At 43.4% G+C, this 13,386-nt stretch overlaps 1 protein-coding gene across 1 annotated transcript; it reads left to right on the forward strand.

The window, feature by feature from the left end:
* The first annotated feature begins 1,441 nt into the window (after positions 1 to 1,441).
* On the forward strand, positions 1,442 to 4,491 carry LOC122767739 (PAK4-inhibitor inka2-like). Its single transcript, XM_044023197.1, has 3 exons — positions 1,442 to 1,612; positions 1,717 to 1,751; positions 3,408 to 4,491. The coding sequence occupies exons 2-3, from the start codon at positions 1,734 to 1,736 to the stop codon at positions 4,392 to 4,394; spliced, it is 1,005 nt and encodes a 334-aa protein (XP_043879132.1). The 5' UTR covers positions 1,442 to 1,612; positions 1,717 to 1,733; the 3' UTR covers positions 4,395 to 4,491.
* The last annotated feature ends 8,895 nt before the right edge of the window (positions 4,492 to 13,386 follow it).

Raw genomic sequence — 13,386 nt, forward strand, 5'->3', positions numbered from 1 at the left:
AGAAAGGCGGGGCCAAATAAGCCGAATAAGTGGTGAAGGGCAAGATCCATTCTCGTATTAGTGCAGTTGTAATTGTCACATATGAGGTCTTTAAGCAGGTTGGGACATGCTCCATGGACACAAATCTGCACGTCAACAGAGAGACTGAAGACGTCAATCACTCACTCAGTGTTCAGCCGTCACATCTGCATGAGCTCACTCACATTTACATTCAGAGCTTTGTGTTCACAGTGATTTACATCTGAAACAACTGGACTTTAATGTCTTTAAATCAGTGTCAGAGGTTTGGATTTCAAAGTTCTGTTAAGCAGATATTGAATCAATAAAGAGAAAATGACGGCGTTGGAAACATTTATTTAAGATATTTGGTGATGTTATTTTCTCTCTTACACTTAACCTCAGTGAACTGAATAACAAGGTTATTCTACGCATGTCAATAAATCCCAAGTGTTGCATGTGTAAGGGTGGAGGAGGAGTGGCTAAGTAAGTGTTGTTAAGTGTTGTTAAGTGTTGTTAAGTGTTGTTAAGTGTCTTGCTGTTGTGTTGTTGCTTCTGTCGAAGCTGAGAGAGAATTTTCACGCGAAAAATTTGAATGAACCCACCAAAAAAAATGAAGCAACTAACGAATATTTTAAAAAAAAATCCTTTTAATCGAGTCATCGTTTGGTCCTGAAAATGTCAGGAAACGTTAAAAACATTGATGACGGTGTTTGTCAAACCTGGAAATGACGACACTCTTAAATGTCGTGTTTTTGTCCTCAAACCAAAATGATTTCTTTGTTACAAGAAACAAAGAAACTAAGAAAATATTCACGTTTAAGAAGCTGCAACAATCAGAAAACTGCTTTTAATCGTGAAAAAAGCTTCAAACGATGAATCAAACGATGAATTGATTATCAAAATAGTTGATGGGTGACTTTAGTAATCGATTAATAATGGATTCATGGATTCATTGTTTCAGCTCTAATTTAAAGTACGTTGTAATCAATTTAAGTTGCAGCCTGAGTTTATATGTCATTGAAATACAGTAAGAGCCTTGTTGTTGTGTGTGTGTTGTTAGATGTCATTCATTAAAACACTGGACCTTTTGTTTCATTCACAACAATAATAACAATAATAATAATAATAATAATAATAATAAGACAACGTGATGATGATTATGATTTAATATCTTTGTTTAGAGAAACAAAGCATCACATTTTTAAATATACAAGTGACAGAAAAACCATAGGATACAATATCAGCATTATTCAAGTGAAAAAACAAATACATTTGAGTCTTTAATTGTTACATTTTCACTACAAACGCGCGCGTGTGTGTGTGTGTGTGTGTGTGTATGAGTGTGTGTGTGTGTATGTGTGTGTGTGTGTGTGTGTGTGTGCGTGTGCTGCTCCCAGATCAGTTTGAGCGCAGTGACGATGCTGCGCTGTGATTGGCTGCTTCACACTCACGCGCAGTGAAAAAGGAGGTGAACGAGGAGAGACGCTCACATCTGCCCGCGCACTCAGCGCAAACACACGCTGCGCAAACACGCGCTGAAACCCGGGATTTTTCTGCCTTTTTTCATGGATCGTTTCCTTTGAACCTTTGAGGGAGTGAATCTTAATCCGAGGTTTGTGTGTTTTTAAATAAATAAAGATTTTAATATGATATATGTTCCTGTGTTAGTGCGTTAAACACTCATGTCGCTTTTCCTTCTTCTTTATTTCTGCGCAGGAATTTGAATTTCGCAAATGAAAAGAAAAGAAATGGTGAGTTCTCTTTCTCTGTTTAACTGTTAATTGAACACGTGTGTGTGTGTGTGATATGAATGAAGTGTTGAACATCTGTCTGTGCAGCGTCACAGACAGATGTTTGATCCAGTTACTGTATTAAGTTGATGCAGCTCGTGCATGTGTCTCAGTATTAGACAAACATGCACTGATTATAGGCACATGAGCAGATGAACACATTATCTGATGAAACACTGAAAGATATTGCTTTGTCCATGACCGAGTGCCTCCTGGTTCTCTGTCTGTCTCTCTGTCTGTCTGTCTGAAGTTGTTGCCTCATGTAACAGAAGTATGATGAAAACAAACCAGAGAGTCAGAGCATGGATGTGATGGATGTGACATCTGTGACCACATCCACACAAATACTGACTTTAAAATACCGTCTGCAGTTTGTCATTCACCTGAAGTCAATTCAGCTCATGGAAAAACTTCATTTATTCATTTATTTCAAAACAAGAAATAGTTTTTTTCTGCAGCAGGTGAAGATACATTTTAAAATGTATTAAAAATAAGAATAAAATAAGAACGAGCGATACATTTATGTTGGTCGTACGTGTCTTTCCCACAGTGTGTAAAAAAGGAAACAGTGTTAGCTGTAACTCATTTAATTCATTTGAATGTGTTTGTCATCTCAGGTGCATACAGTCAAAAAGGTGCACAACATTAGCGTCTGTTTTCTTTTTGAATTAAGACATAAGTCGTGTTCGACCCACAACTGCTGTTATCGATCAATAATCTATTAATCCACTAATAGTTTCAAACCTCATCAGACGTACAGTAGGAAGTGAAGTAAGAATCTTATTATTGGGATTATTTCTGATTAAATCACAGACTGGGACCACTGTGAAGCTGGTTATGGGCCGCATGTGGCCCACGGGCCACCCTTTGAATACATTGGCTGTAGTATGTGTCTGGTGAATTTCTTTGGCGAGTGAGTGAGTGAGTGAGTGAGTGAGTGTCCAGACCCCAGAATGTGGTTCATTCACTGCAGACGTAGAGTTTTTGGAGTCATTGGAGCAGATTTGTGCGTTTTCTTTTTTTAATCTGAATCAGTGAGTCAGTGCAGGGTGTAGGTGAGCGAGGCGTGATGTTGACACTAACTTAACAGACTTGTGATGAAATGTGTCTGTCACGGCGAGCAAGTCTGAGCGTGCCCACGAAACTGCGGCCGCGGATATTTACTCCACCTGTGCAGTTATTATTAGAGCTGTTCACAAACACTTGAATCATCTGTGGATCAAGGTGTTTTAAAACGGCACGACGATCCTTGTCCCAGTATTCAGGCACTAGTGGACAGTTGATGTATTACACGTCTATTCATTTAGGTTTGCCGAGTGAACTTTGAACTGTGACGTATTTGCAAAATTTCACAAATTCAATCAGATTTGAAACATTCTGAGTACTTTTTGTCATCAGGTTGAAAAAAAGCATATAAGATATGTAATATACAGTATATTACATAATCTGTGTGTTTAAACACAGTCATGGTAAAAGCAGCTCTGTGTTCTAAGGTTGAAAAGCTCAGATTTGAACCACACACACACACACACACACACACACACACACACATGCGCACTCACTCACTCACTCACTCACTCACTCACTCACGGCGTGTCCCTCCCTTTGTCTCCTCAGCTTTGCTTCCGTGACTCAGGAGAGTGTTTACGGGGTCACATGCAGTACATGATGCGGTCTCTGCAGGACCTGAAGCAGCTGCGGAGGACGTGCCCCGCCCCCCGGTGCCCGCTCGCTCCCATCGGCAACCGACTCCCGGAGCTGTCGCGTCACGCCGCAGTGGCGCGCGCCTGCCAGCAGCGGGCGCTGCAGCGCACGCGCCTGCGCATGTCCGACGCCAGCACGGTCAGCACCTACGACTCCGCCTGCTGCCTGGCGAGTCACCTGGAGGAAGAGGAGGAGGACGACGACTCCAGTGGACTGGGTCTGAGCCTCAGACTGGACCAGGGTTCTCCCAGCAGTCGGAAGAGTCTGGAGTTCGATTCGGGCTACTCTGAGGCGTCGTGGCAGGACGAAGGAGTCGTCCTGAGGAGGACGAGGAACGTGCGGGTGTCGTCTTCGGCGTGCCTGCGCACAAACCGAGCGCCGAGTGGCCGCGTCAGACCCAAGTCCACGTCCGACGCCTGTCTGGAACGGTGGACGTCGTTGGAGGCCAGCGACCCGGAAGACTGGACCAACTCTTTACTGACGAGAGGACGCAACCGCCAGCCGCTGGTTCTGGGAGACAACAGTTTCGCCGACCTCATTCAGAACTGGATGGACCTGCCAGATTGTCCCGAGGCCTCCAACCTGAAGACCAGCTCGAGGAGCAGACCGGGAAAAGGTTTCTTTGTCAACGTGAGGAGGAAACTGGCCGGATTGTCCAAGAGCGTGGAGGAGCGAGTGAGGACGAGATCCACAGACGCCGCTCACGCTGTCCACAGAACTGCAAACGCGTCCAAGCGTCTGTCGTGTCCGGTCGTGGCGTCGCAGCCTAACGTTCCCTTTTTCCACCAGTCGCACTCGGGCATCAATGAGCTGGACACAGACTTTTACCGCTTCGCTGCTCTCTTGAAGTCGGGCAGCCGACAGCCCATAATCTGCAAAGACATCCTGGGCTACGTCTGATCAGTAAAAGAAGAATCTTCAGAGTCACTTTATTTTTTATAGCACACTTTAAATCTCACCTTTTTGTATGCTGTGAATAAACTATTGGAAAATAAAACATGTTGTTGTTGTTGTTGTTCATGTCCTGAGAGGACTTTTAAAAAGACACTTTTTCATAATCCAGTAATCTGAAGATTATTTCCTCAGATTCTCGGATAAGATGTTGATCAGTGTTTCTCAGACGTGGAAAGGACGACGTTCTCAAATGTCTTGTCTTGTTTTTGTCCAAAACCCAAAAATGATTTCTTTGTTGTTTGAAGCAAAGAAACCAGAACATAGTAAAGAATCGAGAAGAATTTAGAAGCTGAAACCATCAGAAAACCTTCTTTCATTCTTTAAAAACACTCAGAAATGTAATATTGTTGGCAAACACGCAGGAAGCTTGAAGAACGATAATAAAAAGATAAATTGATAAACTGCAAAAGTGCATTTTAACACTCGCTGTGTGTCAGATTCCAGCGGTTTTCTGCTCTCGCTCACAGAAAAGATGAATTCTTTGACGACAGAGCGATTTACAGGCTGTATCAACACTGTGATGAGGTCATTTCCTCTGTGAAGCAGCTGCAGACGGAGCCCACGTTTGCTTTATGAAGCATAACAACAGCATAACATGAGGCTAATGCTGCTAATGAGTGCTGGCTTCAGTGAGGACAGTCAAAACATTCAACTAGTGACATTAGCACCGAGATAAGCTCATGAGCACTTCACCTTTTCCCTCTGTTCATCAGTTTAGACCAACAACAACAACAACATCTGCTGCTGCTGCTGCTGCTGCTGCTGCTTATGCTGCTGCTGCTGCTGCTGCTGCCGCTGTCAGGCGTATGTGAGGCTGGAGAAGTTTATTTAGAGACTCGCGGCTCCCAGAGGTTTGCAGCTGGAAAAGTGCACCAGCGTCGTCTCCTCTAACTTCACTGGGAATCATTAAAGCGAGGGGGAAAAGGATGGCGGGCGAGTCACATGACCCAACACAAACATACCTTCACAGCACATGGTCTCCACGTCCGTCTGTCCGTCCATTTTCTGTCGTTTTGTCCTCCACATGAGGCTCACACAGGATCTAACCCTGGACAGTTCAGCACGTAGAGATTAAACAACCATTCACTCTCTCACCTAGTTTAATTTAGAGTGTCCATTTGACCTCAAACACACACACACACACACACACAGGGAGGGTCTCCAGATCATAGTCCACTATTCTAGACTACACAAGTGCATATTCACTACTAAACAGGATCTGGATTTGCTTGACTCCCCTTCCTCTTAAAAACCATCTGGACGGTGAATCAGTCGTGTTGACAGAACCTGTGCATGACTGCATGATTGTGGCATGACTGCATGATTGTGGCATGACTGCATGATTGTGGCATGATTGCATGATTGCATGATTGTGGCATGGCATGATTGTGGCATGATTGCGCATGACGCATGACATGCATGATTGTGGCATGACTGCATGATTGTGTGACATGACTGCATGATTGTGGCATGATTGCATGGACATGCATTGCATGATTGCATGACTGCATGATTGCATGACTGCATGATTGATTGCATGCTTTGCATGATTGTGGCATGATTGCATGATTGCATGATTGTAGCATGACTGCATGATTGGGCATGATTGCATGATTGTGGCATGACTGCATGATTGTGGCATGATTATGACATGACTGCATGATTGTGGCATGATTGCATGACTGCATGATTGTGGCATGATTGCATGATTGTGGCACTGCATGACATGATTGCATGATTGCATGATTGTGGCATGACTGCATGATTGGCATGACTGCATGATTGTGGCATGACTGCATGATTGTGGCATGATTGCATGATTGTGACATGATTGCATGCATGATGCATGATTGCATGATTGTGACATGATTATTGCATGATTGCATGATTGCATGGTGTGACATGATTGCATGATTGTGCATGATTGCATGATTATTGTGACATGATTGCATGATTGTGGCATGATTGCATGTGGCATGATTGCATGATTGTGCATGACGGCATGATGATTGTGACATGATTGCATGATTGTGGCATGATTGCATGATTGTGGTATGACTGCATGATTGCATGATTGTGGCGTGACTGCATGATTGCATGATTGTGGCATGACTGCATGCATTGCATGATTTGTGCATGATTGCATGATTGTGGCATGATTGCATGATTGTGGCATGACTGCATGATTGTGGCATGACTGCATGATTGAACTGCCAGTGTCTATTTTAACCAATCACACGCGACCGCACCCGGATGCATTTAGACGTGTAAACATGGTCAAGGTGAGGTGCTGAAGACCAGACCCCGGTGTCAGAGTGTGGGGAGGCGATGTGGTTTACGTGATTGTTGGACCGTGCCGTGGTTTTCGGTGCCAGGCGGATGTAGGCTCGTCTGAGGATTTTGATCTGCGGGGTTTTCATGCACTGGCGCCCGACCTCTAGAGTTTACAGAGGAAAATATCCAGGAAACATTAAAGTTTTCTGAGGGAAAATGACTCGTTGATGAGGTCAGAGGAGATTATCCTGGTTTGACGTGAGAGAAAAGCATCAGTTACTCTAGTAACGGCTCAATCAAGGTGTGTAGAAGACGATCTCTGAATGAATGAATGAATTTTTGTTTTTTGGTAGGCGTTGCGTCCACATGGAGACGGGGTTTTAGAGGACCCGAGACAAAGAAAAATATCATTTAGGTTTTGTGCCGTTTCTGTCTGGACTTGGGGATCATCCACAGCTCTTTGGTTGCCATGACTCCGGCCAAACCAGATGCAGATCTGCAGAAGCATGAGGTCGGGGCCCATTTTAACACCGCGGACTCACAACAAACCTCCTGTTAATTAAAGGTGTTGCTGAGGATTTCATCTCTAGTGACCCCTGACAGTGTTGTGTATCACTGTGAGCCCGCTGCGCCCCCTCACCCACGCCGCTGTAATTATCCCCTCAGAAGATCAGGCTCCTCATCTCTGTGCGACTGTGGTGAAGCTCTCATCAGAGCCCTCGTTCACCATTATTGGACTAATGAGGACATTAGTGGACATTCACTTAGTCCAGTTTCAGATGTCATAGAAGCAGCTTTGTCCATTCAGGACAAAAGACAGACACTGCCTTCACTTCACTATTATTATTATTATTATTATAATTATTATTATTAATAATTATTATATTATTATCATTATTATTATTATTATTATCATTATCATTGTTATTGTTATTGTTATTATTATGGTCCTGCCTCTGTTTGGTCGTGGTGAACTGAAGTGATGTAACATTATTAGTATGTGAGACAGAAGAATCAAAGCTGAACTGTAGATCAGTTAAAAAAGACAACGTGGGTTAAAATCTCCACATCTAACAGAGGAGTCTGTTGTATTTAGCCGCTGTGTGTCAGACGGAGTCTGTGCTATGTAGTGCAAAAACACCATTGTTTGTTTTCAGTCATACTCACTTTCACTAAATCCTCCGTCTGTCGTAACATGAAACATCACTTCCTGTGTGCAGAGAGCGCGGGAATGTCGCCTGGCCACACGAGACGTAAACGCTGCTGTACGAGTGTAGTTATTATAATTATTAGTTAATATAGTTTAAACACGTCTGACTTTTTTCTTAAAATATTGGAGTAATGCACTTTAAATATTCTGTTTACTCATGTTTACAGAATGTGAATTTACATCTGATATGAAATGGATTTTCTTTGTTTTTCATGATCTAAAACAGAAGATTATCTAAAATGTTTGTAATTGCAACACGATATGATTTCTTTTTGTGGGTGGAGATCTGCAGAGAATGACAGTGACAGTGAATGACGTCGATTCTCTGATTCCAAACATTATCAGAGGGAAAATCCCATTTTGTAAGAAACGAGGCGGCGTCATGTGAGGAAGAATCCATTCATGAGAGAGGAAACTGCAACAGCCCGGAGGCAGTTCATAGAAACTGAATTGCGTAATAATAATAATGATAATAATGTAGAACAGAGAAATTCTGTTTTATTATGGTAATTATTCTACGTCTCTGCCACAGATGGAGAAAATCAACTTATCACGTTTTGTTTTCTTTATCCTCGTGACTGCTGAGACGTTCACATGCAGACTATTCCTATTAACCTAGTGCGACAGGAAGTGAAGAATGGTGGTGGTGATTGTGAGAATGAATGTGATTAATGTTCTTTTTCTCTTTTCTGGCTATGAAACGGTTAGAAAAATACAAGCAGAGACAACACTTAATATCTGATGTGTTCCATGTCAGAGGTCTCTGAGTCACCGCACAAATCTTATCATGTGAATTAAAACAGAATTTCCGCCCTCATTAATTCAGCTCTCCTCCTATTTTGATGCTACATATCTGAGTGATATAAGAACACACAGAGGGCGAGACTTTATTTAGAATCTCTGCAGCTGCTTTCTCCTCCTGCTCGCTATAAACCGGAACAGAGGGGTTCATGGGAATCATAACAGATGAGATGACATGGGCGAAATATCCCAGAAGACTTTGCTTTGGTTCTCATGGTCACACGGGGGCCTCCGCGGGTCAGATCCCACTTCCTCTGCTCAGCACAACACGGAGCTTTACAAGCAAACCCACAGTCCTGTAATATAAATAAAAGTGCCTCATTAGAGAGGTCACTTCAATCATGTGTTCTAACACACACACACACACACACACACACACACACACACACACACACACACAAAAGAGTGTCCAAAGACTGATGGGGGGGTTATAGGTCACATATTTAGGCTTTAAAACAAAAGTTATCATTCATTTTATATCGCATTTTTAGTCGTGATATAAAGTAGCAATAATTGTGTCAAAAATAAAAAGTCATTTGTTTTTTTGTTCATAAAAACGAGCCGAGTGAACTTTGAACTGTGACGTTTTTGTGACAAGTTTCACAAATTTAAAACATTTTGAGTAAAAAAAAGGATTTATACTGTTAAGTTTGAACAGTACAACACATTATGTAAATTGACATGTGTTTGAATCTTTGTCTCAATTTGCAAAAACAAAAAATGGAAACTATGCACAGGTGTTTTTTTCCAACTCTCCTCTCTGGCGACAAAGACGCTGAATTCGCCGACTTCCTGTGACAGCGCGAGTGAAATTACCGTAATAACCGTTGATATTGATAGTAATGCAATGCTTAATAAGGATTCTATAATCATACAAAGATCAACTTTGGTACCAGTGTTATCACCATTTGCAGGACAGGAGTGTTTTTATATAAATGTTTTATTACAGAGGGACATTTATTTTCTTAAGTTTGTATAAACAACCATGCTTTCTGGAATGCAGTGTTATTCTTTGCCATCTATTCTTACTCTGAATTGCCTGTCTGGACCTGTGCTGCTTCATGTCCCACTTTACACACAGCACAGCCTCACAGAGAATGACAGAGAAAATGCAGCAGTAAAGAGAGCGGGGAAAGCATTAGCTTCTCTGGAGACAATTAATGCTTTTTCTATCTTTTTTTCCTCCTCCTTGTTTTTCAGCACGGCCATAAAACAGCAATTTCCTCCTCGCCTAAAAAAAGAAGGTGGAACCCACGAGGCCTCCTTGGTTGCAGAAGTGTGTTTTATATGTAACACTCTGTCCAAAACAACAAACAACAGGACAAACACATATGGTGACAAAGTCCTCACATTCAGGACACACACACACACACACACACACACACTGTCTCAAAGTTTACATTGATGCCACGAGACACAGCAGGACACCGTCAATAAACCAGAATAAAGAACTCTGAAGAAGTCCGAGCTGTGAGGTCACGTCAACAGACGGAGACGTTTTCAATTCAGCGCACACCAGACACCAAAGATGTGCGACCGTCTGCCTAGACAGGTTGGGGTCCGCCTTCTTCTCCGTTCTCTTCTCCGCCTTCTTCTCCGGCATGCAATCAGTTTACCTGCGGCGGGAACACACCTGCTCCTAGTCGAATCGTCAAGCCTCTACGTATTTCCTGCAGATTGTGACGGACGTCTCTGAGAAGATATCGTAGTTCTCTAGTGTGTCGTGTTTTTGCTTATATTCTGCTTTTTATTGACTCACTGTGCTCAGAACCTCCTGATGCCACTGACGCCTACTTTCTCTGCCGTCTGGATCCGTGATTGAACACGCCGCTTGAGTAGGTCCTCCTAAAACAAAGTATTCACCTCAACCTGTTTCTGTGTGGACGTTTTCAGGAGGCTGCGTTTCAGGGCTGAAAAGTAACTAAAGTCAGTCTGAAAAGTCACCAAATATCAGCAGAAACGATGCTGTTTTTACACGAGAAAGAAAAAGATCCTTTACATTTCGTGCTGTTTCCGTGTGGGCGTGGCCTAAGTCTTCATGCTATTTCAAGCAGATTTCACATCACTTCCCCTGTGACTCTGCGATGATTATAAAATGCAGCATTTTACAGTGTAACCGTTCATGACACGTCTAAAACTCCATATGCTCCACTTTATCAGCAACAGTGATTTGGACAATCTTCTGCAGACACAGGAAGCATCAGAGACGCGAGCAGTGTGGGAGAGCAGGCCTGCTTGGCTCGTGCTGCGGTGAATTTAAGGTGCAGGACAGATAAGGGAAGAGGTGGAAATAAGGAGACATAAATCCTGCTCTGGGACGAGGAGACAGGAGAGGAAGGCAATAAATGCTGATGTTACAAGGGAGAGTAAGTGATGAGAAACTCTGTGAGAGAGACTCGTCCCGTCCTCATGACGAGCAGGAAACTGAGGTCAGAGGAGTGACCTTGATAAGTCTTCTCCCCGTGGTGATCCACAGCATGGTCCCGACACAGCTCCACACACACACACACACACACACACACACAAGCACAATGGAGTTCCTTTAGCTTCACTGAGACAGAAAGCAGACACTGTGTGGACCTCAAAGATCTTTCTGTCTCTCGCTTGACAGAGAATTTTCTTGCCTTGACATTTTCACTTCCTGCTGACCCGCCCCCCACCAACACCCCCACCCCAACTCATCCCCTCTGTTATCTGATGTCCTCTCCATTCACTGCCATTCAAAAAATCATGCATTTCACAACAGACCCCCTGCTGATATTTGCTTATGTGTTTTTTTTATTCGCTGCAGCGTCAAAGCAGCTCGTCGCACACACACACACACACACACACTCACACACACACACACACTCCACACACACTCACACACACACACACACACACACACACACACACACACTCACACACACACACACACACACACACACACACACACTCACACACACACACACACACACACACACACACACAAACGTTCGACATTCATGACATGAGGGGACATTGCATTGACTTGCATTCATTTCCTGGAGACTTACTCTAACCATAACCACAATTACTACTGGCCTAATCCTAATCCTAATCCTAACCCTAACCCTAACCCTAATCTCAATCTCAGCCTAACCTTAAAACATACCTTCACCTTAAAATGTAGTAATTTACATTATGGGGACTTGCTTTTTGTCCCCACAAGGAGGACAAGTCCCCATAATGTGACAGGTTTAGGTCCCCACAACATTAGTAATACATGGACACCACACACACACCGCACACACACACACACACTCACACACACTCACACACACACACACTCACGCACACACACACACACACACACACACACACACACACACACACACACACACACACACACACACACACACGCACACTCACACACACACACACACAGAGTCTGTGCTGTGGGTCATTTGTTATAATGGCTGAAGTTTTTGAGTGACCTCTTTGTCGTGATGTAGACCAGAACAAGCGGCGAGAGTAGCCCAGAGACAGAATGCGCGCTGAGGCGGCGCAGTCACAGACGTGCATGATAAATCCTATCACATAATGATACCTTATGGCTTGTTTGTTTATGTCTCAGAGGAGATTTATTTGAAACAAAGAGAAACTGCAGCGCGACCACAAACCTCCACAAACCTCCACAAACCTCCACAAACGTTCACCTCGTGGAACAAAACATTTCAGACACATTGGAGCAGTTTTAACCAGCGTGGTTTCAATGTGGAAACCTCCATGAAAAACAGATGTGTGAGCTTTTTCTACCGTCTTTGAAGTCGTGTCATTGTTGTTTGGTCACATTTAATGGATGCTATTGTTCTTCATGGGTCTGGCATATTATTAACCGAGCTTAAAAACTACCATGTGTTAGAGAGAGAATCAGCTGCCATCATGTGGGTGAGGAGAGGGTCACAGGTCACGCGATCACCCTCGACTCCGCTCGTCCAACACATTTCACAGGCAGTATCATCTTTGCAAAGGGAATCTGGGAAAATGTGAAACATGTAAACGTGTGGTGTCGCTGCTCACAATAGTTCTCACGTCTTAGCAGCGCTTCAGTCTCTGCAGTTTGACTTCTTTTGGGCGGAAACCAGATTTTTTCTAGTTCGATAAGAAGAACTGAGGTTAGTGCTCCTGCCTTTGCAGCAAGAAGACCTGGGTTTGTGACCCGGGTCAGAACAGGGTCTTTCTCCCTGTGTGTGCGTGGGTTGTCTCCGGGTCCAAACACATGCAGACTTGTAAAGTGACCGTAGGTGTGAGTGTGAGAGTGGATGGTTGTTTGGCACCAGCGTCGCCCGTGACCCTCATGTGGAGGATAAAGCGGTAGAAGATGGATGGATGGATGGATGGATGGATGGATGGATGGATGGAAGAAGAAGAATTGAACCATTTTCAAATCTGCAGAGAGATTTCTGGCTGTGACAACGCAGACGTCTGCAAAGGTCAGGGGTGACAGTTTAGTTCAGGGGCCACATACAGCACAGTTTGATCTCAAGTGGGCGGGGCCAGTAAAGTAATAGCATAATATACAATAAAGTTTTCTGATTCTGATAATAACATTTCATTATGTCCTCATAATGACAATAAAACAATTCTTGAATCTTGAATCTTGAATCTAAACAACAAGAACTCCAAATTCTC

The sequence above is a fragment of the Solea senegalensis genome, linkage group LG4 (genome assembly GCF_019176455.1).
Source record: "Solea senegalensis isolate Sse05_10M linkage group LG4, IFAPA_SoseM_1, whole genome shotgun sequence".
NCBI classification, from domain to species: domain Eukaryota; kingdom Metazoa; phylum Chordata; class Actinopteri; order Pleuronectiformes; family Soleidae; genus Solea; species Solea senegalensis.